We start from the raw sequence: 23,964 nt of genomic DNA on the forward strand, positions 1-23,964 counted from the left end.
AAGAATAACCACCTCTGTTTCTATGCACATAAAAGGAAATTACTGACAAAGCTTCTTTTCGTTTGTTTCAGGTTTATTGTTGATATTTAATTCTGAGTTTGTCCCCTGGTTGCTGAAATGATGCAGGACACACTCAGCCGACGACAAAGTTTAGGGAGTTGTGTATGAGGAGGAAGTGTGCCGCGGATACTGGCAGGTGGGTGTATCCTAGTTCACTGGCGTCCCGGGCCCGCTGTGCTTCGTCCACTAGCGAAGTATCCTGGTAGAGGATCACCTGTCAACATATCAAGTTCATGTTCAGCACCGATTTAAACGCTGGCATCTCTCTCTCTCTCTCTCTCTCTCTCTCTCTCTCTCTATATATATATATATATATATATATATATATATATATATATATATATATATATATATATATATATATTGGAAAGGATCACAATTTTGCGCGTGATCAAGATATTCCTATGAGTCCACGGGGAAAATGAAACACGAAAAGTTTCCAAGTGCACTTTCGTGTAATAATCACATTATCAGGGGAGACACAAGAGAGGAATATAACAGTCAGTTGATATACATCGAAGAGACGAAGCTAGGACGCCATTTGGTAAACATTTGATTGTCCAAAACATGTTTATATTCCTTTCTTGTGTCTCCCCTGATGATGTGTGTGATTATTACACGAAAGTGCACTTGGAAACTTTTCGTGTTTCATTTTCCCCGTGGACTCATAGGAATATATATATATATATATATATATATATATATATATATATATATATATATATATATATATATATATATATATATATATATAATCACGTTAGAAACATTAGCATTAGTCAGACAGTTTACATACAAAACTTTACAAGCCCCATAAACAAAGAGAAACAAATGTATATCCATTTACCTGCACTTTGTAAGGATTCTTAAAGTCTTCGTTTGCCGTCATGAACTCTTGAACAAGTTCAAACCCACCGCCTGCCACATCAAACATTAGTAGATCTATCTACGGGAAAGATTAACTGAATTATGAAAATACACCTTTTACTTACAAAGATGAACAATACTAATCGAAGGAATACTTATTCGGTTATTGCTCTCTGTTTTAAGAGAACTTGCAAAAACATCAATAAATGATCAGCTGATGAAAAAAAATCATCATACAGTTATTTTACAGTTATCATTGTAAGAACTTTTACAAGCTAAAATTTCACAATCAAATTTAAGATGAAACTTTTATACTGAAGGAAAATATAATGTCAACATACCAAATAGACCATATTCCAAACGAAAGGATAGAAAAGATGAAATGCTGATTAAAAGACAATCACAGGCTATACACAAGCCAAATGCAGTTTCTGAGACAAAAGAAGCGAAGAGAATTTGAAGATATAGTCAATATTTAACAGGACGACCAATAGTTACTGAGTTCAACATAGGTTAATGTGAGTTACTAAAGCAGGATAAGACACTTTTTTTTTTATATAAACAAGAAGGAATTCAAGTGACAGACCAAATGGAAGAAGGAGAGAAAATCAGAGAAGACAGTACAATCAGAAGGCAAACAACTGAAGGCATGAAAAGAGGCTACTGAACGGAACAGCCCCACCAGTATCTCAGAGACGTCAGAGATGTTAAGATACGAGAATGTTAGACTGATAATGTACACGCGATCACTACTTTTAAGCTTTCAAGCTGGTCTGATGACATCCGCAATGAACAAATCTTCGAAGGAAGAGAAGGTAGAATAACCAGTGGCCATAACTAGAAATTAAGCATGAAGCTTGTGAGAAAATATGTACAGAAGTATGAGCACTGAATGCATGGAGTAAAGCGAGCATTGAAGCAGTGAACATGAACAGCACAAAAAAGTTGAAAAAGTGGTATGACTGAAAAAAACTCGAGATGGGGTTCCACGAGTATAAAGCTTTTTATGTAAAATACGTTATATGGTTGTTTAATTTGTTTATGGATGGGGTTGTAAGGGAGGTAAATGCAAGAGTCCTGGAAAGAGGGGCAAGTATGAAGTCTGTTGGGGATGAGAGAGCTTGGGAAGTGAGTCAGTTGTTGTTCGCTGATGATACAGCGCTGGTGGCTGATTCATGTGAGAAACTGCAGAAGCTGGTGACTGAGTTTGGTAAAGTGTGTGGAAGAAGAAAGTTGAGAGTAAATGTGAATAAGAGCAAGGTTATTAGGTACAGTAGGGGTGAGGGTCAAGTCAATTGGGAGGTGAGTTTGAATGGAGAAAAACTGGAGGAAGTGAAGTGTTTTAGATATCTGGGAGTGGATCTGTCTGCGGATGGAACCATGGAAGCGGAAGTGGATCATAGGGTGGGGGAGGGGGCGAAAATTTTGGGAGCCTTGAAAAATGTGTGGAAGTCGAGAACACTATCTCGGAAAGCAAAAATGGGTATGTTTGAGGGAATAGTGGTTCCAACAATGTTGTATGGTTGCGAGGCGTGGGCTATGGATAGAGATGTGCGCAGGAGGATGGATGTGCTGGAAATGAGATGTTTGAGGACAATGTGTGGTGTGAGGTGGTTTGATCGAGTAAGTAACGTAAGGGTAAGAGAGATGTGTGGAAATAAAAAGAGCGTGGTTGAGAGAGCAGAAGAGGGTGTTTTGAAATGGTTTGGGCACATGGAGAGAATGAGTGAGGAGAGATTGACCAAGAGGATATATGTGTCGGAGGTGGAGGGAACGAGGAGAAGAGGGAGACCAAATTGGAGGTGGAAAGATGGAGTGAAAAAGATTTTGTGTGATCGGGGCCTGAACATGCAGGAGGGTGAAAGGAGGGCAAGAAATAGAGTGAATTGGAGTCATGTGGTATACAGGGGTTGACGTGCTGTCAGTGGATTGAAGCAAGGCATGTGAAGCGTCTGAAGTAAACCATGGAAAGCTGTGTAGGTATGTATATTTGCGTGTGTGGACGTGTGTATGTACATGTGTATGGGGGGGGGGGGCATTTCTTTCGTCTGTTTCCTTGCGCTACCTCGCAAACGCGGGAGACAGCGACAAAGTATAAAAAAAAAAAAAAAAAAAAAAAAAACGTTATATGAAGTATATCTAACACATACACACCCGCTTGAAACCAGCAGCCGCCACGACTGAGAGGAACGGGTAGCAGATGGCATTCCACGTCTGTCCGAGGTACACGTCCTGTGGATACGATTACCATAGGCTGTCATATAATGGTGATCTTAAATTCTCATATAACTTCGTTACTTCCAATCAAAATAATGAGTAAGTTGAAGCAAAATTCCAGCACATTTGTTTTCAGCAGAATCTTTCTCTTTGTGTAATTAAGGCGTAATAATTGGGAGAAGTAATCATGCAATACAGACTGAATTAATGAACAGGTCAATCAAAAATTAGCACAAGCCAAGAGCAAGTAAGGTTAAGGGAAGGAGGTTGACCGACCGCGGACGTAGCGTACTGGACGAGCATGGTGCGGCCTCGCTGGTGCATGCCGATGGTGGTGTTCCACCCTTCTGACCGTCTTACACGGACCAGCGTCTCCTGTGGAGGTACCAGTCTGTGTTAGCAATGTTAGGCTACTGAGGAGAAGGTCAGTTTGGGGAAAGGAAGCGGGAATGACTGTCTCATAAGGGGTCAGGCATCAAGACAATCTCCTCAATGAGAGATGCAATTTCAAGAACAAATTACAGAAAAAAATCAATTGAGACACTATTCTGGGAAGGAAACTCAGTTTATTTCACCTAGAAACATATGCGAGCAAATGTACTGTCTGTTTCCGCACTGCAATGACGGAAAGAGATCCCGCTTAACATTTCACTACTTTCGATGAACGTAAATTCACCTCTGTGAGGAATTCTACTGCGGGGCGGAAAGAGTCCGCGAGAGAAATTAAAAAGAAAAACTTACTCTCATAAAGAAAGGTTTGTTCCACAGCGTGTAGCGGGCAGGGGGAATCCCATTCCAGAATGATATAAAAAAAAAACTGGTCGACAAAAGTGTACTACAGGTTAAATAGTAATCTCCCATGAAATATATTCCAGAAATGTGGACTGTCTCAGCTAAAGAGCAACACCAAAGAAGTGATATGATACAGCTTTTCACCCTACAGAACACCCGTGTTGACAATAATGTTGGGACCGTTAATAAGTGCTGTCAGTCGCTCTTACAGCCTTGGTGCCCAGGTGAAAATAAATGCATCAGTGGTAGCTCGTTTTCTCTCGGCTTTAGGCCTATCGATTGCCAGGGTCACCAAGGCCGACGACGTCATTCTGAGACCATCTATCGAAAAACTTCGCTGTATGTCAAATTTCTTTGGAACGGGCAGGTAAAACTTTAAAAGCTACCAGACGCTAGTTTATATGTATTCTGTTAATCTATCAAATACAGTGACTGGGTAACAGTGCAGCAGCAACAAAGTCAGTGATAGCGTGGTATAGCTACACACTGCAGAGTGTCGTAAACTGACCTTTCTCGGTGCTTCGCTAGTAGTGACACAGACGGGGAGTGAGGTGGAGGCCCTGGGTGAGGATCGGAGCTGGAGGTAGTTGTGAGGGTCGGCCTCCAGCAGCAGCCCTCGCCAGCCACGGGCAGCCTCCAGCCACCAAGTGTTACTCAGCCACAGTCCATCCTGCGCCCCGACCTCCACGAACACACCGCCCACCTGCATCATTATTTACGCAAACGAAAAAAGGAAAAATAAGTGAATAAAAAAATCAGATATTCTTCATAATGAAGCATACAGTTTAAACAACTATATTAAGTATATCCATTTTCTCACTGTAAAACAATTTTATAGCGACTTGGCTGTAAGAGGATCAAGAATTGATAGTAGGAGCCAGTTGGTATGTTGTAGCCAAGGCAATAACCTACACTGATTCACCGTCCCATCTTTATATTGCCAGTCGAATGTGTTATTACTGATTGTGACGACAATTTGTCAATTTGTGCTACGGGGAGAGAGTTTTACACTTGTGATGTCTCGACTGTGTGTGTGTGTATGTGTGTTAAGCAGAGTTAGATCATTTGTTTTATGTACATCTGTACACCACAGCTGACTTAAAAGACACCAGTTGCGGCCAGCACACCTTTTTAACCTAATAACCGTAGATTGCGAGGGCCAACGTTATGTCACCTGAGGGGTGAGCTGTATCTACCACCAAGGGGCTGAAAACAAATAGCAGAGCTGCTTATTACAGGCTACTCCAGTGACAGATAACTTGTGAGAGAACTTAGGTTCCGGCGACTTGGAAAAACAGTAACTTTTGGGTGAAATATTAGAAGTCATACATGTAGTATGTAAAGAACACCTGTGGCCTATTATGACGTTGTTTTCCTTACTGTGTTACCCAACAGGGCTCTGATGATCGTCTCAGTGGCGTTGTAGGAGGTTATGGTGTGCCACGGAGGGCGCTGGGGGTCCAGCTGCCCCGCGGGCTCCCTGGGTGGAGGGTCCATCATCCGCCGCAGGTGCCGCACCACACGCATGTCATCTGCCTCCAGGATAGGGTGACGAAGATTACGTCGCAAGCATGTCTCTGCAGGACACAAGGTTCGGCGTCTCAGAATTCATACCGATGCTGAACACATGATATTTACTCTTGCTGGGTATCGTGGTGCAGATTTATAACCTGGATTCAAGAACTACAGAACAAAAATGATGAAGGCTGAAATCAGTTTTCTTAATTAGAAGAGTAATTTTTTTTCCCATTGTTTGGATAATGATCATGTGCCGCCATATCATAGTGCAACTAGTGAACCCTCATACCCTCAGGGAGACTTTACCCTTACATGACCAAGTTATTACATTAAAACACGAGTAATTCGTACAGAAAAAAAAAAACAACATATGGATGTTTCTTGTACACTCACTCTTAACGCACAGTTTATAGTTCATGAGAATCATATTACTGTCGACAGTGAGGATCTGGGCGGTGTGTGGACGTTCCCGCCAAAGAAATATGTGGATCAACGTCAACAGTGACGCCCATATCCACCACGTGATCCACTGACCCTGCCTCCCACACCACTGCAAATAAAAATCTACTTAATGTTAAGGATTGATATAGTACCATTAAAAGTCAAATGTCACAGTCCTCAAGCATCTGATCTTTGGGCCATACACACAGAAAAGCCTGACTATCCAAGCACAACACTCTCCCTTCCTTGTGAAAATTCGCTGTAATCCTGCCTCTATGCCGCATTTCTCTTTACCAAAACATTCACCAGGACTCTTTCACTCTGCATACCAAATCCCAAAACACCTCCATCCGCCACCTTATCATTTGATACATTCAAGGGTCCTTCCGAAAATTTATTCCATCCCTTTTTCCACCTCTTTGCCTATTACCAACTCCTAATCTGCATCTCTCAGTTAATTTTATTTGTTCTCTTGTTTTCAATTTATTCAGCTTCCATTTTTTTCTTGTTCTCTCTGATGTCTATAGATACTAATCCCCCCCTCTCCTAACCACCACAACGATATGTCCTGACTGTCCTATTCAGTAGCTGTGGAACTGTTATAGTATGGATGGAGGAGTTCGAGATTGATATGTGAAAGAATGAAGTTAGACTTCGAGAGGTCGGCAACATTCAGTGTTTATCCACCTGGTGACTACTGGAGTGAAGAAATATACATAGTTTTCTAATAATCGAATCCCCGTGGTCAAGGCTGTGAATGCAGTAGTAAATGTGGCAGTTGAGGGTTAATTATGGGACGTGGTATACCCAGTGTTAATGAAAATGAGGAACAACCTGTCGACTTGTGCTGAAGAAAAAGTGTGCAATACATTTACGTGTGAAAGGCGTTGGGGGTACATACTGAGGGGGCAACAGGTGGGATGTATGATCAATTGTTAGTGGAGGTGAGTGTGAAAGTTTGTACTGGGTTTAGAAAGAGGAAATGAGATGTAAGGGAACGAAGTGGTGAAAATTAATGAGCCTGGGAAGAGGCCTGTGTGTAGAAATATTGATATCCAGGGAGGGTGGCATACAATGAGAATGAGTGGGACTTGGTAAAAGATGAAACGGTAGGATATATACATATCAGAAAATGACAACTAATATTTTCACGTGGTCTCTTACACTTTGAAATGCTTTTAACTGTGTAGGGAGAATAAATATAGGCCAATACATACCGTATACGTATAAAACTTTATCCAAAGTACTAAAACTGTCTTGCAGCTTAATGATGGCTGAATTACCTTTGTCTGCATAGGTCAAGCCGGTCAAGCATTGAACGTAAGTTCTATTTCTAAACACAACTGCGTCTCCTCATGCAATGAACCTGACTTTCCTCATTCCATGAAGCCAAACGGACACCCAGAATCACTAGCAACATCACCTGCGTACGCTAGTGAGAATAATGGCACTCGTACATCACTAAAGTAGCTTCTTGTACGGAGTAGTCCGCCTGGGAACTACACAACTGCTTTCGTGTATAATCCACTTCAAAACGGCAGCAACTCACCCGACCGCCGACCACCATAGTTTCCAGAATTTACAGTTCAGTTTTCCTTCCACGTGTTGATCCAAGGCCGCATGTAACCTTGGAGTTTTTACCTGATACTTCCTACGTTATGTGACACATTCAACCCTGGGTTACATATACCTTTATGCCGAAAATGTATACGTCCTACGTTATGAGACACAATAAACCCTGTAAACGTATGGGAATAAAACTTAACAAAATCATGGATGAATGGATGCGGCCTTTCATAGTGTGCTCATGGCGTTTCCTCGCTACTGCGGGAAACGTCGAACAAGTATTAGAAAAGGAAATAAAGCATGTACAGAGAAAACAAAAAGTTTTAAGTAGAATACGATATGGTTATATTTCTCTCAGTAGAGAGCTCAGGTCAGTAGATAATTATTTGTTACCTATTCTTTATTCCTAGGCAAAAAAAAAGTTACATGCATTTTATAACTCCTGATTTCTCAGGATAGCTTTATCATTACAAAAAGATGCTAAAGTTGATGTTCTTTCATTATCATGTCGAACTGTCCGAGACGCAAAAGAAAAAAGTATGAAACAGTAATTTCTCCATTACTTATTCCTTATTCTCCAAACATTTTGCAGCTACTTAACACAAGGACTGTATATTTTCTTCTTTTCTTATTTTGTAAGAGCTTACCATTAATCACTGTAATCCAGTATGCTGTCCAGTGGTCTGAATAGATTAATGACAACAGATTTAGGGGAGAGAGCATTTGGACAAGTCTGATTTTAGGAGCGATTAAAAAAAGTCAAAAATGAAATTGAATAATACCTAAGCAATATTCATCAGAAATCTTGTTGTGCAACACACACCGTAGTACTTTCAGCTAATTTTTCTCCAGATATGACGAAGCAAACCCTTTCCTAACAAGTCATGAAAATTATACACACACACACACATATGTATATATAACTTGACACATCGGGGCTATAGGCATGTCTACAAATGTTTCTACATCATACATAAACTGGCCCATCAAAAATGTTCCCTACTTTACATTCTTTTTTTCCGCACCCTATTGTTGTCTCTGGGCCTTTGGATCAAACTTCTGTATCTTAATTGTTAATACACCCCTGAGCATATTACCTTCTTGCAGAATTTTATCTCCTTGGTTCTTCATTGTTCTGAAAATATCTTTATCTTTGAATAGCTTGTTATCAGACTAGATGTCATTCAGCATGTCATTTATAAAGATGTGAAACCAATTTGCAAAAGCACTGCCCTCTGAAACTTTTTTTACTCAGCGTATTATAAAAAATTACCCTCCTGGTAGGATCCAGTTCATCACGCAACTAATTCCTCCAATGGCTTTAGTTTGGGCTGACAATGAATCATATAAACATGTTCCATATGTTTTCTTGCAGTCTAAGTAAATACTGTCCACTCCCTAATCAGAATAGTTAGATCTTGATCTTAATTCTTGTTGTTGCTTTATAAATAAGCCAATTGCTTCAATATGTCCCATCATTGGTCTCTGATTATATCCATTATTTTGCCAAATACCAATCACTGGCTTAAGGCAAAGAATTTCTCTATGTGCCCCATTCTTATACACAAAGATCACCTATTTTAGTTCTCGGGGAATTACTCCCATTTCCAGACTTACTGAAGATCATCCAGAGGAGTTTTGAGAATTCAAAAGTACAATCATTTCGAGCCATTAGGGAGATCTCATTCATAACAAGGACTTATTTCCTCTTGGGGAAAAAATTTTCTGCTCATGTGAACTGATACATCCTGTTTCAAAATCTTCATAACCTCTTCCTTACTCATACAAGTCATAAAAAACTCCAGGACAATTTCCTCTCCAAAGAATATCTAGTAATTTCATACTTAGTTTTACAATATTCCCTATATGTACCCCTCATCTTTTCCCTACCTCCTTAAAAGAAAACGTTTAATACACTTTGTATTACTTACAGATTATTGGTGTTCATGAATTGCTCAGGAACAAAGCTATTCACCATCAAACTGAACCTGGACATAAGGAATTATCAACTCTTTAACCAATTACTGTCTTGTTTAAGTTCCCTATCATCTATACAAAAAATAAATTTAAATTAATACCTCTGTAGTCTGACTCAAAGTAGTATTAAGTTAAGCAAGTGACTCACTGAATGTGTAGCATCTTATTTAGTTTATTAACACTATTTTTCTTATCTTTCTGTTTGAGAGTTTCCCCTATTTAAATGGCGTATATTTCACAGTGTTTTCTCCTGGAATAGTATTTCAGAAATGGAACCCTTGGGGGTGCTAAGGATGCTTTGGCTATCCAACTTCCAAATGCACACTATCAAAAGTCTAGTCGACAAAATCAGATTAACTACGTTCTACTGAAGAAGGAAAACAGAGTAAATGTCCATCATTCCCTGATAAAAGAGTCACTGAAGCATAAAAAGTGGTTTGCTAAAAGTTTTAAAAGTTTTCTTTTACGTTATCTCTGGAGTACAAATAAAAACTAGAACACATTGATCAGTTATGCCAAATGGATTCAAACACGTAGAATCTCCCACTTTCTGCTCATTCTTTGTTAACATGTTCAGGAAGGAGACTGTTACCTGTATTCTCACGTGAGCACATGAAATTCTCTGTCTTGGTCAAAGTATGAATCTAGACAAATGTCTGAGAATTTAGCCTGTTCACTTCCAGACATCGCCATTTGCAATGCAGTTTACCCAGACTGTATTCTTAAAATCAAAATTTCCACATATAAGCATCTGGTCCAAATTCATCTATCTTCATATGGAAACTTTCATCCTAATTCATAACCATGGAGCCAGAACAATAATAGATGCATTCTAATGCTGCCTGGCTTCTACATTACAAGCAAACCATTTTATCAAAGTCTTTCTCTGACTTAGCTACCAACACAGTATCATATACACAGACAACTGCTGTATTTTCTAATCTGCTTTTCCATGGTATAGTATCACATCACAATCACCCCACACCACTCTTGTTCCATGCAGTCTCATCCATTAAAGACACCATAACACCACACATCCATAAAACACTCCCACATTTATTTCAAAATAGTCATTCACATTCCCAAACATGCACTACTTCCTTTATGAAAATTCTGAACAGTTTTCAAAATTTTTCCATGCACACTGAATGCAGTTAACACCCCAAAGTACCTTCCTATTCACTTTAACATATCTTCCTTGAATACATAAATGGAAGAAACAACTTTTCACTTTAAAACTCTCCATTGCTTGTCTGATTGCAAAATTTTTTTCCTGCATGCCCTCTACCCTTCCTTAAACAATTTCATTTCTCACCACTCAAAACTTCACTAAGCTTTTTAACTTGATCATTCACTTCCATGCTCATTACAAATTATGCTCATGACTCATTCCTCTATAATTCCTACACACATTCTTCTCCCTTTATAAAGTTTTTCTGCTTACCTGTTCTTGAATACATAGCTTTCTTTCTAATTGGTCCAGTGCAGTAGTTATTAATGATGCAACTTCTTCCTTTCTTCTTATCAAAAATGGTGTCCTACAGGGTCCCCTCCTTCCTATTGCCTACTCTTTGTTCTATTAGTATGTGATCTTTCATCATTTACCCCTATTTACTTCTATGCTGATGATACTTCCACTCACTTGTACTCTACACTCCAATACTTAAGTTCTTTACTCAACTTAAATTTCCTCTTAATTTACACCTGCGCAAGATGTAAGAATTGGGAAGCAGTAATCTGGTTAAAATCAACAAAGCAAAAATACAATTTCTAACAAATTACCTTTCAGAATCTCAGTCGCCTCCAACTTTTCAGTTTCATAACACTGTGAATTAACCCCCTAATAATGTAAATATGTTGTGAAATAACCACATCTTCCACACTATTGTAGTAACCCCACATTATCCATATTATATAATCTGCATTCCAAAAGTGGGAGTGTTGCACAGGTAACAGTCATTTTTTGTGTGATCAACTATTCTATATCTACAAGGGTCTCATTCACCACAAAATGGAATACTTTTAACATATCTGAAGTTGCTCCTCCTATCTCTCTCTCTTAAAATGTGATCAAAAGCATTCTGTCTCATTAATTCTCCTTCTACCACCTATCATCACCAATCCCTTTCTATTTGCCATAAAGTTGCTGCTCTCTCTCTCTTCTGTCAGTAGCATTTGGTCACTGCTTTCATGACCTGTGTGTATGTGATCCAGCTTCTAAGGCTTGGACCCATGGCATTTGACTATTGGCTGCTGCTTCCTCAGATTCTGTGTGATGACTGCCCATGTAAAGATTGACTGTTAAGATACCTCTGTTTCTCCTTGCACAGCAAAGCTGTGGAATTCCCTTCTTCCTTTTGTCTTTCCCTTTTTCTACAATCTACCTATATGAGCCACATCTAAAAACACCTATAGGGTTTTAGTCAATCTTTATTATATTTCTCGCATTCCATATTTTCCCCTTCATCTGAGATGACAAGATTGGGGCATATTTCTTTTTTGTGCCATGCTGGTACATAGGTAGTAGTTGTCAGCAGTTGTCAAGTTGCACTCCTCTGACCGTGGTAGCTACCTTTTCTTTCTGCGTCACCCACATGTGGTCTCCTGGCAATCAGTCCACGAACATACAGTCTCTTCTTGTCACACATAACATTTAACAACACTTAATTCACACAACTTATTCTTCATAACTTCTTTTTTAGTGTGTTGAGCACCATGTGCTATCCCTGCCTTTTGGCAAAATGTTAAGAGCAGTAGTGGGTAAGAACATTAAACAGGAAAATCAGACAGAAAAATTAGGTAGAAGTAGTGGGTACAAACATTAGGTGGGAACATTAAGCAGATGTAATAGGTTGGAACGTAGGTAGACACACTCGGTAAAAGTAGTCTGTAGGAACATTAGATAGGAGCCTCAGAAATTTGTGCTAAAGTTCCCTTCTGCAAGTGTCCTGTTACGGGTGAGACACTAGAGGTTAACAATGGCACAAGAATTCACTTTTGCTGTGGCCACCTCCTTGAGAGAGTTTCCGAAGGGAACAGGCACCAAAGATATAGACAGTTAGATAGCTATGCTGGTTAATATAGAAAGAGAAAAAAATACTGTATCTAGGGATAAAAAAAAAATCATCAAACTAAGGTACTAGGAATAGTAAGACCAGTGTTGATAAGATGAATCCCATTCTTTGGTATTAGGTACAATAGTCTTATTAACACCCTTTTAGTCAATAAACACAAATTTCTCCAACTTTACTAATTCTGTGACATTCTTTCCATTCTCTAACCTAATTAAGTTACAAATGATATATGGTGTCAGTGATAAGTGTTTAGTTAAATATTATCATTATGTAACAGTCATGATACGCAAACTTAAGACGTCATTAAACTCATCTTACACCAACTGATTTACAAAGAAGTATTTTACATCTATATATAAACAAATCTCTAAAGCTCCTGTACAAAGAAGTCACAATATGAAGTTTCTGTAAGTCAATGTGTACATCACAGTGTTAAGCAAAAAAATTGCATGTTATTATACATAAAAATTTCATTTCATCAGCAAACAGCAAACCTTTGTGTTGCTGCCTAATTATCTTACTTTGTACTGAAGTATCTTATTGGCAAAGTTAAACAGGATACACTTTGCTTTTTTCTGACAGGTGACATTTCATAAATTACCAGGCAAAATGGTAAAAGTGCCAGATAATGCAATGCAATACACATCATACTCTACAGTACATGTAACTGGTACAGAAACACTAATCATCAAAGTATAGAAATATTGAAATGTTGAAATAATCCTATACTTCTAATATGCATTTATTAGTTTATTATGTAGAACTATTAACATAAAGGACTGGTGAAGAGGTGGGTGTAGAATTCTGGTTCATTCATCTCATATCTATATTTCTGCACCATCTCTTGAATACGCAACTTACGCCGCACATGAGGAGGTTGGTAGCTGTTAAAAACAAAAAAGTTACAATATATACCAGTCAATACCAACAACTAAATCTCTTATTACTTAGTTGAATAACCTCTAAACTGAAAACTCAAATTACCTTTGGTCCATAAAAATCACAGGTAGAACACTTAAGGATTAATTAAATACCTACATGGAGATTATTTGATATGTATATAAGTTTCTTAAATCACTGTCTATTAATTGTAAATCATTGCTGCATTGGCAGCATAGGTGGTATTGACTTTCTGAGCTGATATAAGTTTACCTCATGTTTTCCATCTATCTGTTCATGATAGTTCCTTTATATAATACAATGTGATATAACATAAACACTAACACAGGATATCAAGATGTGTTGCAGGTAACTTAAGGTAAATAAATTTACTGTGAAATAAGTATGCAGTAAATCACTGCTTGGTAGACATCATGGATGAGTGAGCTGGAGTTTGTTTACAACTGTCATTCTCTACTCTGCTTCCAGGTACCAAAAATAGAAATGTCAGGAGGGTATTACAGACTAAAAGAGGGCTGTCACTTGTCACAATTACGATAAAAATTTTTGGATGCCTCAGAGAAAGGCTGATTTCTGCAGTTAAAGGTAATAAAAGTTTAGTTGACTAGTCAACTGCCACAGTGAGAGTGTTAATAACTGTCTTGTTTGGACATTTGTACAGATGCAATGATGAGGTGTTAGCTGACTATACATTTGTAGCTGAAATAGAACTGGTGCACTTGATCAGCTGGCTTTCTTTGTAATCTTTCTGGATGTCTGTCTTCTAGATCCAAGGGCTTATATTTGGGGATGACAAACATATCAAATGCATAAACATTCTTAAAGCTCCTGTCTTTCCTGTGACTTCTGCCAAACTGTGATCTGTCATAGATAAGCAAACTCAATACAAACTATCAAAGATCACTTTCCATTTTGTACTCTTGCTGCAGCAGTACTCATTATTTTCACATTCTTATTTCTTTGTGTAAGAATGTGGCATGAGCTTCACTTGTTTGATAAACAACCACTTTGTTGACTTCTTACATAAAATCTCAAGCGTCTGTGTCATGTCTTAGATGTATGATGTTGAGATGGTCCATAGATATATGTGTATAGAAAATTTATCATGCTCTTATCCTATGAGCGTAAGTTATGAATAGCTACTGATACAAGGGAGTACATAAAAAAAGCCATGCAACAGAAAATGTTACAGCCTATAGTGAGGTTAGATCATTCATAAATTGCAAGAATGATCAGAGGAGAATTAGTAAATTTCAGGAATAGTGGAACAATAATAAAGGTAAAAAGCGAGTTTTTAAGTACAAAAAGGTGTTCATGACAGCTGTGGTTCAGCTAAATCTAGTCGATAGTACTGAAATTAAAGCCAGTATATCATATTCAACAACACAAATTTTTCTAAAAGATAGACGTGGGGTTACAACAATGGATAGTCTATGAATTGATGATGCTTGATAAAGTACTAAGTTAAAATGGCATAGGCATGCAGAAAGTGTTGATAGGGAAAGTTTCCAATAAAAGCATATTTAAGTTAAATGATTGTAAGCTGTAGGGGAATTACAAATCATATGAATGGGCAAAGTGAAAATTCATGTGACTATGATAAAACACATGTATGAAGGGCTACAAAGCATCATACTAAAATTACCAATAGAAGACAAGAAAATGGTCACCATGATGTCATACAACACATATGTTACACTGAAAATATTTATAGTAGATCTAATAAACCATACGAACCTGTCACTTTCTAGCCGCCGCCTTCTGCACATGTTGAGAGCTGTCTGTCTCACTAGGGTGCCTAAAACTCTTCTGCTCACAACCTGTCCATCCACTAATGGTCCTGCCATATTCAATCTGTAAGATGTTCTGGAACTTTAGTCATCCTCTGCATTCAAATAAAACGGTCTAGTGAAATGATTTTACAATCCTTTCCTGCCTATTCACCAAGAAATCTATCAATAATCATTAAATCTATCCCCAGTTCTATGGAGTGGATCATGTAAATACAGCCTCTCAGTTCATGCATGATGACAAAGACAGTGAACAGTTCATATGATACAAGGACAGAATAACTATAGGATGTAAACTGAAATTAATTAAGAAACTTTTTAAAAAAGAAGTAAAAAGTACTTTTATAACATAAGAGTGGTGGATGAATGGAATAACAGGATGAGGCTGCAGTAAATGTGGACAACATAAAGTACAAAAGTTGCAAAACAGCAGAGAATTTTCAAGATATGGGACCCCATGACTGTAAAGCTCCCTCCTCGTATAGAACAAGGAACCTGGTATCCAATTCAAGAGAAATGTGTGAAGAGAAAGTTGGGAGTTAATGTAAGTAAAAATTAGGTTAAATTCAGCAGGTTCAGATAGGTTTGTTGGAGTGTGATTTTGAATGGAGAGAACTTGGAGAAAGTGAAATCTTTTAGATATCTGAGAGTGGACATAGCAGCAGCTGGAACCATGATAACTAACAAAAGCCACAGGTCCAGAGTGGACAATAAGGTCCTGGGTGCACAGAGGAGAGTGTGAAAAGAAATAGGTACAAGGGGTCCCAACAAAAGGACAATCCACAGAGTGGAATTTTGCTTCAGTGACATTTAAGAATCACTGTACAGATTCCTTAGAACAGTATGAAGGCCTCACAATAATAACATTTTTGAGAAAATATTCATATTTCAATTCACCATTTCAAATTATATTTTTCATATTCAAAGATATTGTATAATTTTTAGTCTTCCTGCCTTTCATGGGTATATAACACTACATTCCTATCACTTGTAATCATACTCCACCTGCTGGTGATCACCTTCTTGGGAGCACCAAGTTCCCATATGTAATTCGTGATGCAATCAGGTTTTTTAGTTATAAAAGAAGGAACAGAGAGGGGGGCCAAGTGAGAATATTCCCTCAAAGGCTCAGTCCTCTGTTAAGATCTTAACGCTACCTTGCTAACGTGGGAAATGGCGAATAGTATGAAAAAAAAAAATCCTGAAACAATTATGTCAAAGAATAGCAGGTGTAAATGAATTGCTGGAGTCAGTCTAGGGATCTAACCGATGTGGAATCATGTAGCTGAAGCCAGAAAAATTCCATAAGGAAAGCAGATACTGGTACCCATACATCCCACACTAAAGAAAAATTCACAACTAAGTACTTAGCAGAAGTGTTTGATTATTCATACAAGGTTGCAGACCTCATTCATGACATGGATCACAACTATGAACCTGCCCTGTGATCTTTAAAATGCCAACAGATGCTTCATGTGCTTTCAAAAAAATTTACTGGGTGAGAAAATGGCAAGCCACACAGCTAACACTGAATAACTTTTTCAAAAGACCATGGAAAATTTCTCCTCTCCAGTTGAAGCAACTGCTGAATGAAACAATTCTTGGGGTAACATAAACAGGTTTACTTTCCTCCGTTTTCCTCACAGTAACCCTCACTCCACTCCCATCTCACTCTACCACCATCAAGCCCTCATCACTAGCATTCTCAGTATCTTTAAATACCATCTGATTTATAAATGAAATGGCAATAATTAATGAATCAGAGTCTACATTAAATCATGACAGAATATAGTGTTGATAGTTAGCTAAGATGTTTCAGGTGTAGGCCAAACATAAGTAGGATGGGGAAAGTTTTGGTCATGAACATAATTCCCCTCATAATGTGGGTTTCAAATACTCATCCATTGACATCCCACTAGATCAAGATCTACTGGAACTCTCTATGTTTGATGTAGTCCTAACAGTGTTTTATGGATGTAAGGCATGGGCCCTTGAAAAAAGTATGGAAGAGGGTGGTTGTGGTGGAAAAGAAATAGTTCAGGACAATACATCATGTGAGGAGGGATGATCAAGTAAGAGATGGTAAGAAGAGCATGGTCATGAGAGCAGAAGAGGATGTGCTAAACTTATGAGCACATGTGGAAAGGATGAAAGACTAGAAGAGAAAGTCCAACTGGAAATAGTTGGATGAAAAGAAAGGTGGTGAGGGGTTGGGGGCATGAATATGCAACAAGGTGTGAGATGTGCTTGGGATAGAGTAAATTGGAGAAATGTGGTAAGCAGGGACTATGTGCCATCAACAGACTAAACCAGGGCACATGAAGCAGTCAGAGGAAACAACAGAAAGGTCTGTAGAACCTGGTTGTGGATGGGGGCTCTGGTTTCAGAGAGTGGATGTTACAGAATGAAGCTGTTCTTCATCTATTTCTGGAGTTACCTTGTTATTATACAAAATGGCAAACAAGTATGAAAAAAATATCATACTACTGTATAACTCGCTACCTCGCAAACGCGGGAGACAGCGACAAAGCAAAATAAATAAATATAAATACTGTATAACTAGTACTATCATTAATTTCATCAGTATAGCTTCATCGTTATTACAGGTATTGAACCATTCATCCAGATTCTAGAAACCCAGGAGTTCTAGAAATCTGGATAATTTTGAAAATGGCCAGTTTTGAATGTGGCTGGCTTCATAGATCAAACAGAACCCGCTTTAGAAGGTGATTAATTTGTATATCTTCAATACAATGTTGTTCTTTATTTCTCATTGTTTATCCTATATTTTACATATATATATATTAGGGCATGTTCCAGAAAACTGGAAAATCCTGAAATCCAAATCGCTTCTGGTCCCAAGGTTTCTGGATAAATTATTCCCATTTTTACACTATGGTTACTGACAACTCACCAAATCACCACTTACTTTGCATTTTGTCCCTGTAGTTTTATTCTGAAGAGTCCATTGGTGAGGGCATGTATAAAAATTATATGTACAATGGCTTCCTTGTCCTTCCATGAGCTAGATTCCAAACCTGTTACAGTCTCAGACAACAGCTCATCTGAAGGATGAAAGAAAGAAAAGATAGATTAGTACAGTGTAATTCATAACAAATATTATTACATGCAAGTCAGCTATTTCCTGCATGAAAGGCATAATCAGGAACAAAGGAAGGAGCCTTAAAGGAAAAGATCTTCACTTGGCCCCTTCTTCCCTTCTTTATACATGATGAAAGGATTTCCAGCATCTGCTCCTGACCCTATTAGCTGTCTTCTATAATACACAAAACGTATGTATACATATTTTTTTTGTGCTTAAGTGCCATTTCCCACATTAGTGAGGTAGCACCAGCAACAGATGAAGAAAGGCCACATCTGCTCACATCCATTCTCCAGCTATCATGTGTAATGCACTGAAACCTATCTATCTATCTATCTACCAATCTATATCTCTGACACCTGTTCCAACTGGAACTCCCTCAAGGAAGTGCCCACGGCAGTAATTTTGAATAGTTCTCCATTGTACTTACTTGCTGGAAAAGTGTAACAATCATCAAAACTCTCAAGCCACACTAAGTAGACTTTGTGGTCATTGCATGACATGGCACTAGTCTGTCGACCGAATTTGCGGTTTTTGTTTTCACTTCCATGGCCATAAGACATCTGAAAAAGTTTAAAGGTTAAGAGAGATTAAATAAGTCATTTTCTTTTCTATAAACTAGTTTGTTATTAACTCAAATATACTAAAAAGAAAAAAAAAGCATATGTTGAGGTAGACATGCGAGAGGCAGGGTTATATGCTGTCTCCTGTGGGGTGGGGTGGCACCAGGAGTGGATGAGGACAAGTAAGTATGAATAAGTACAAGTGTATATATGTATATGTCAGTGTATGTGTATGTATATGTTGATATGTATATGTATGTATATGTACGTGTATCGGCGTTCATGTACATGTATATGAGTGGATGGGTCGTTCTTCATCTGTTAGGTTCAGTAGGGTTGAGGGACAAGCTAACTGGAATGCAAGTTTAAATGGAAAAAAATTGGAGGAAGAAATATTTTAGATATCTGACTCTGAGAGGAACAAAGCTCATAAAAAAAGGGAAAAATAGCTTAGGTATGTCCTCAAGTAAAGTCTGCAGTAAGCATGGGAATGTGTGAGTGTAAGGTGGTGAGCCCCAGGATGATGTGCATGAAATGAAAGTGGATTTCTTAAGGTGAATGACTGTTAGCGTTTATACACTTGGTAGTGAGATGAGTGAGGAGGAGAAGTGAGTGTTTTGGAGGAGCTGATTGAGTGTGTAAACAACTTTGAGTGAGGGATTGAGTAATAGTGAAGGTTGATTCGAATCCCAGGGTACGTGATGTGGCAATTAAGGGTATAATTGGAGAGCATGGAATACACACCGTAAATAAAAATAGTGAACAGCTTGTGGGTGCTGAAAAAATACTGGTGACTGGGAATACCTGTGTCAAAAAGAGATATACATAAGTATACATGGATGAGTGAGTTTATGGTAAAAGGGAATTACTGAATTATGTCTACTGATGAGCATGCTAAAAAGAACATTTGGATGTATATGTGCTGACTGGGGCATCTGGTGGGATGTCTGATCAGCTCTTAGTGGAGTCAAGGGAGAAAGTTTGTAGAGGCTTCAGGAAGTGATTAAAGGTTATCGGTGGGAAAAGAATGGTAATAGAGAAAGAGCTTAGAAAACAAGCTTGTTTGTGGAGATATTAGGAAAGTTTGGGTGAAGAATGACATGAATGTAAATAAATCTAGGGGAGTGGGAAAGAAATGGGAATTTTTTGGGGAGATGCTGAGATGTGTGTGAGAAGTGTGTAGCAGGTAGAGGTGGGATATGGGTATGTGAAAAAGGGGTAGTGAGTGGTGAGATAAAGCAGTGGGAATGACTGAGAGATGTGTAAAAGGAAGGGGCAAGATGTTCAAGAGGAGGTGCAGTAGCTGGAAAAAGGGGCAGATGAGAGATGGGGTGAGAAAATATTGACAAACTTGATGCAAATATTTATGTCAAAAAGAGTCACCTGCCTTATGTAAATTTACACCTGGAAGAGTTTAGGGGTTAAGCTAAAATGAAAAGACCAAGGTATGAGGTTAAATTTAAATTTTACTTCCTGAGAAAAATTTTCAATGTATAATAAGTTCTTGGGGCGGTGTGGTATACCGGGGCTGACGTGCTGTCAGTGGATTGAATCAGGGCATGTGAGGCGTCTGGGGTAAACCATGGAAAGCTGTGTAGGTATGTATATTTGTGTGTGTGGACGTATGTATATACATGTGTATGGGGGGGGGGGGTTGGGCCATTTCTTTCGTCTGTTTCCTTGCGCTACCTCGCAAACGCGGGAGACAGCGACAAAGTATAAAAAAAAAAAAAAAAAAAAAAATAAGTTCTTCAAATCAGCTATTCAAAACCTACCTGTGAAGTGTGTGAAGATATTGATGAACCAGCCTCAACATCACCATCATATGGAGGCAGCGAGTCTGACCGTTCACTCCCAGAACCACTGGTACCTCCTCTGCCTCCAGCTCGATCACAAGATTCAAGCACAAAACCAACTGAAAAAAAATTGCAAATTTTACTTCACAGAATCCATCTAATTTGCACACCTATCATCCTTCTATATACCTATCTATCAATGGACGCATCATTAAATCAATACTCTATGTTAAACAACTCACTATCCATCAATCCAAACACCATCTATCCATACATCCGTCTACAGCATCATTAAATCAATACTCTATGTTAAACAACTCACTATCCATCAATCCAAACATCCATCTACCCATACATCCATCTACAGTATGCTACTTTGTCCTAAATAAAAGACATGAGTCCATCTATCATTTAACACATTCACATTCCTTCAAAAGACTCACTCCATCTCTTTTTCTCTGCTTATTTGTCCGTTATCACTTCCTCATCTGTTCTCCTCACTATCACTCTCATTCATTCTGTTCTAACACTGCTCACCTCCTTCCAAAACATTTTCTTGTTCTCTCTAAAGTTCATGCTCCCTCATCCCATCTCTAATTTGCCCTCTTCTGCTCTCATACCTTTCTCTTGACTTCCAAGCAAATTCTCTGGTAATTCCCTGTAAATCACACTACTTTCCTTCACATGCTTTCCATACACATCTCTTTTCTCCTACACTGGCAAATTATCTTCATGCCTCCATTCGCAACTATACATCCCACATCTTGCATACCACACATTTCACCTTTCATTCCTCTTCAATTCTGCTTATTTCATTTTCTCTCTCCCCATGCCACTCTTCACTTAATCTCTCTTATCATCTTTGCAAACACATCTCTTTTCCAAGCTCACTCATTTCCACCACTTCTTTCACACATGGAAAAGCTAGAGGCTTAAATTTACCCAACTTTGAAGAGAGAAGAGACAAGGGTGACCAGCTCACAACCTTTAAGTTTTTAAACTGATCAATAATATAGACAGCAAACAGTTCTTCAAGAGACATAGGGACATAACAACAGGAGGACATAACTTGAAAGTAGGCAAGAAACCTCGTAAATAAGACGTGAGGAAGTACTTTTAAAATGTAAGAGTGATGGGTGAATGAAATAAAATGACCAACAATGTGTTTAATAAAATCAGCATACAGAAACTTACAAAGTTGTATGATGGGAAATGTTCAAAAGATTGGGCCACAAGGGTGTAACATTTCCTCCCTATACAGTACATACAGATATTTACAAATAGGGAATTACTTGTAATTTCCTTCTTTCAAAAAACTTTTAAAAAATTTCACACTCGCCAACATCAAAAAATTGTCAGGCATCCAATATGCTGCTTCTCTCAAAGCATTCACTTCCGAAAGTCTCTTTACACATTCATCAGTAAGCACATAACCCAATAATACCTACTGATGCCAACCCCACTAAATCATGTTTAACTTATGTAAGCATTGCAGGCCCTGGTTTTCCAGAGCTTTATGGCGCAGCAGACTGCCAGACGACATGGGCCAAGTCATGGCAATGCATTCATCACAATATGGGGGTTGATCTTCACCCACAACTTGTTTCCAACTTTCATAACCCTATGAGGAACACAGTCTCTATCTATCTCTGATGCCTGTTCCTTCCAGGAACTCCCTCAAGGGGGTGGCCGCAGCAAAGGCTCCAGAACTGTTGAATTCCAGTGCTGCTTCTTAGCCTTTTGTACCTCATCTTTAACAGACCACTGGCAGAAGGCAACTCTAGTGCAGTGTTTCCAGAGGCTTCTACCTAATGTTCCTACCAACCACCTCTACCCAGATGTGTCTTCTGAATGTTCTAACCTATTAATTCTACCTAATGTTCCTATCAACTACTTCTACCTAACATTTCCATCTAATGACCCTGTCAAATGTTCCTACTTATTACTTCTATCTATCGCTCCTAATGTTTTGCCAAAAGGCAGGGCTAGTGCACAGTGCGTACCAAAGGAAAATCTAGAGTTCCTAAGATTAAATTGTGGGAGTTAAGCGTAGTCAATTGTTATGTGTGACAAGGTTAGACCATATGTTTGAAGAAAGAATGCCAGCACTCCATGTGTGGGGTCTCAATTAGTGACCACTCTACCTCTGTGTACTTCCCATGTTAGGCCAACACACAGAAAGGCTTAAAAGGAATCAAAACCCAACCTAGAACCAGAAAATAAAGAGAAGAGTGGAAAGGAGGAAGAAAGCGTCCCATCATCCATTTAGTATAAGCAACAACTTAAATTTGAGATAAACAACTTAAACATGTAATAGCATCAAACAATGTACAAGGTATATATATCAACTCAGGTACATAATACAACACACCCTAACCAAATTAGGAAACAATACTTATCCAAGGTATGGCAACAGAAGCCAGAATAAAAAGATGGCTAGAATACAATGTCTGCATATGTCTGGAATCAAGACAAGTATGAGGCAGGCTCGTAAAAACAGCCAAGGAATGCTGGTATCACTGCCAAGAGATGGCTGCTGATGGGTTGACCCAAGCCAAGACAGTAGGATACTGGCACTGAACACATGGTAAATGAGGAGCAAGATGCAATCAAGTTACCAAAATACACAAGGTTATGAGATTTCTGACCCCTGAGAATCTCAGTCTCTTTAGAATTGCAAAATAATCTGATCCAAGTAAGTTCTTATTATTCTTGGTATTGTAATATATAAATGGTCCAGCTTCGTCACTGGGCATTCATATACTTACTTTTGATTTGATAATCTTGTATCTTCCTTTCAGAGTAGCTTTCAGGTTTAAGATGTTACTTTTTATAGCTTTTCTTTGTTGCCATGAATATATGGGTTGGGCCATTCCTCGTCTGTTTCCTTGCACTACCTCGCTGACACGGGAGACAGCGATTAAGTATAACATATATCTTTCTTGATGTCTTTCTTGACTACTGACTCTAAATACTTTCAATCTTTAAAAGTTAGGCCTTTGATCTTGTCCACTGATTCTGCTTGTCAAGTATTTCCGAATTTTCTATAGTTTGTCTATTTCATTGTTTAAACTGATGACCATACGACATAGGAATATTCAATCTTACTTCTTATAAATACATTAAACATTTTCATCATTAGTTTTTGAATTGTAGTTGCAAAAGTCACAATCACACCACTAATTATTTGGCTTGTGAGCATAATCTTAATGTGCCTTCTAAATTCAAGATATTTCTTATCTAAAGTGATTACCATGTCCTTGGCATTTACTTCACTCTCTATTTCTTTCCCTGCTGAGC

The 23,964-nt window shown here is 38.4% G+C and overlaps 2 protein-coding genes across 13 annotated transcripts in view; both read right to left on the reverse strand.

The window, feature by feature from the left end:
- Nucleotides 1-61: 61 nt before the first annotated feature.
- On the reverse strand, nucleotides 62-7,660 carry LOC139752722 (uncharacterized). 4 transcript variants are annotated; one of them, XM_071668550.1, is made up of 8 exons: nucleotides 7,445-7,652; nucleotides 5,848-6,004; nucleotides 5,317-5,513; nucleotides 4,445-4,639; nucleotides 3,421-3,519; nucleotides 3,082-3,159; nucleotides 908-1,006; nucleotides 62-274 (listed from the first exon to the last, which is right to left on the reverse strand). In XM_071668550.1, exons 1-8 carry the CDS (start codon nucleotides 7,460-7,462, stop codon nucleotides 134-136), a joined length of 984 nt encoding a protein of 327 aa, XP_071524651.1. In that variant the 5' UTR covers nucleotides 7,463-7,652; the 3' UTR covers nucleotides 62-133. The 4 variants fall into 4 exon arrangements, with proteins under 4 accessions (XP_071524651.1, XP_071524652.1, XP_071524655.1 ...); XM_071668551.1 differs by lacking the exon at nucleotides 7,445-7,652 and adding an exon at nucleotides 7,179-7,438; XM_071668554.1 differs by lacking the exon at nucleotides 7,445-7,652 and adding an exon at nucleotides 7,319-7,418.
- Nucleotides 7,661-12,598: 4,938 nt separating this feature from the next.
- The window catches only part of LOC139752723 (ral GTPase-activating protein subunit beta), an 83,233-nt gene continuing 71,867 nt past the window's right edge, over nucleotides 12,599-23,964 (reverse strand). For all 9 annotated transcript variants that reach the window (XM_071668560.1, XM_071668556.1, XM_071668561.1 and 6 more), the window contains 5 exons: nucleotides 20,644-20,783; nucleotides 18,736-18,868; nucleotides 18,132-18,267; nucleotides 15,150-15,266; nucleotides 12,599-13,396 (listed from right to left, as the gene is read on the reverse strand). In XM_071668560.1, the coding sequence (XP_071524661.1) occupies nucleotides 13,279-13,396; nucleotides 15,150-15,266; nucleotides 18,132-18,267; nucleotides 18,736-18,868; nucleotides 20,644-20,783 (644 nt within the window). In that variant the 3' untranslated portion in view covers nucleotides 12,599-13,278. The remainder of the gene's footprint in view (nucleotides 13,397-15,149; nucleotides 15,267-18,131; nucleotides 18,268-18,735; nucleotides 18,869-20,643; nucleotides 20,784-23,964) is intronic.

The sequence above is a fragment of the Panulirus ornatus genome, chromosome 13 (assembly GCF_036320965.1).
Source record: "Panulirus ornatus isolate Po-2019 chromosome 13, ASM3632096v1, whole genome shotgun sequence".
Taxonomy (NCBI): domain Eukaryota; kingdom Metazoa; phylum Arthropoda; class Malacostraca; order Decapoda; family Palinuridae; genus Panulirus; species Panulirus ornatus.

Bases quoted from the DNA above. Each gene is read 5' to 3' on its own strand.
- LOC139752722 (XM_071668550.1), bottom strand. The intron at 4,640-5,316 runs GTAAGGAAAACA...ATAATGATGCAG, and splicing joins GAGCCCTGTTGGGTAACACA to GTGGGCGGTGTGTTCGTGGA. The intron at 3,520-4,444 runs GTCAGTTTACGA...GTACCTCCACAG, and splicing joins CTAGCGAAGCACCGAGAAAG to GAGACGCTGGTCCGTGTAAG.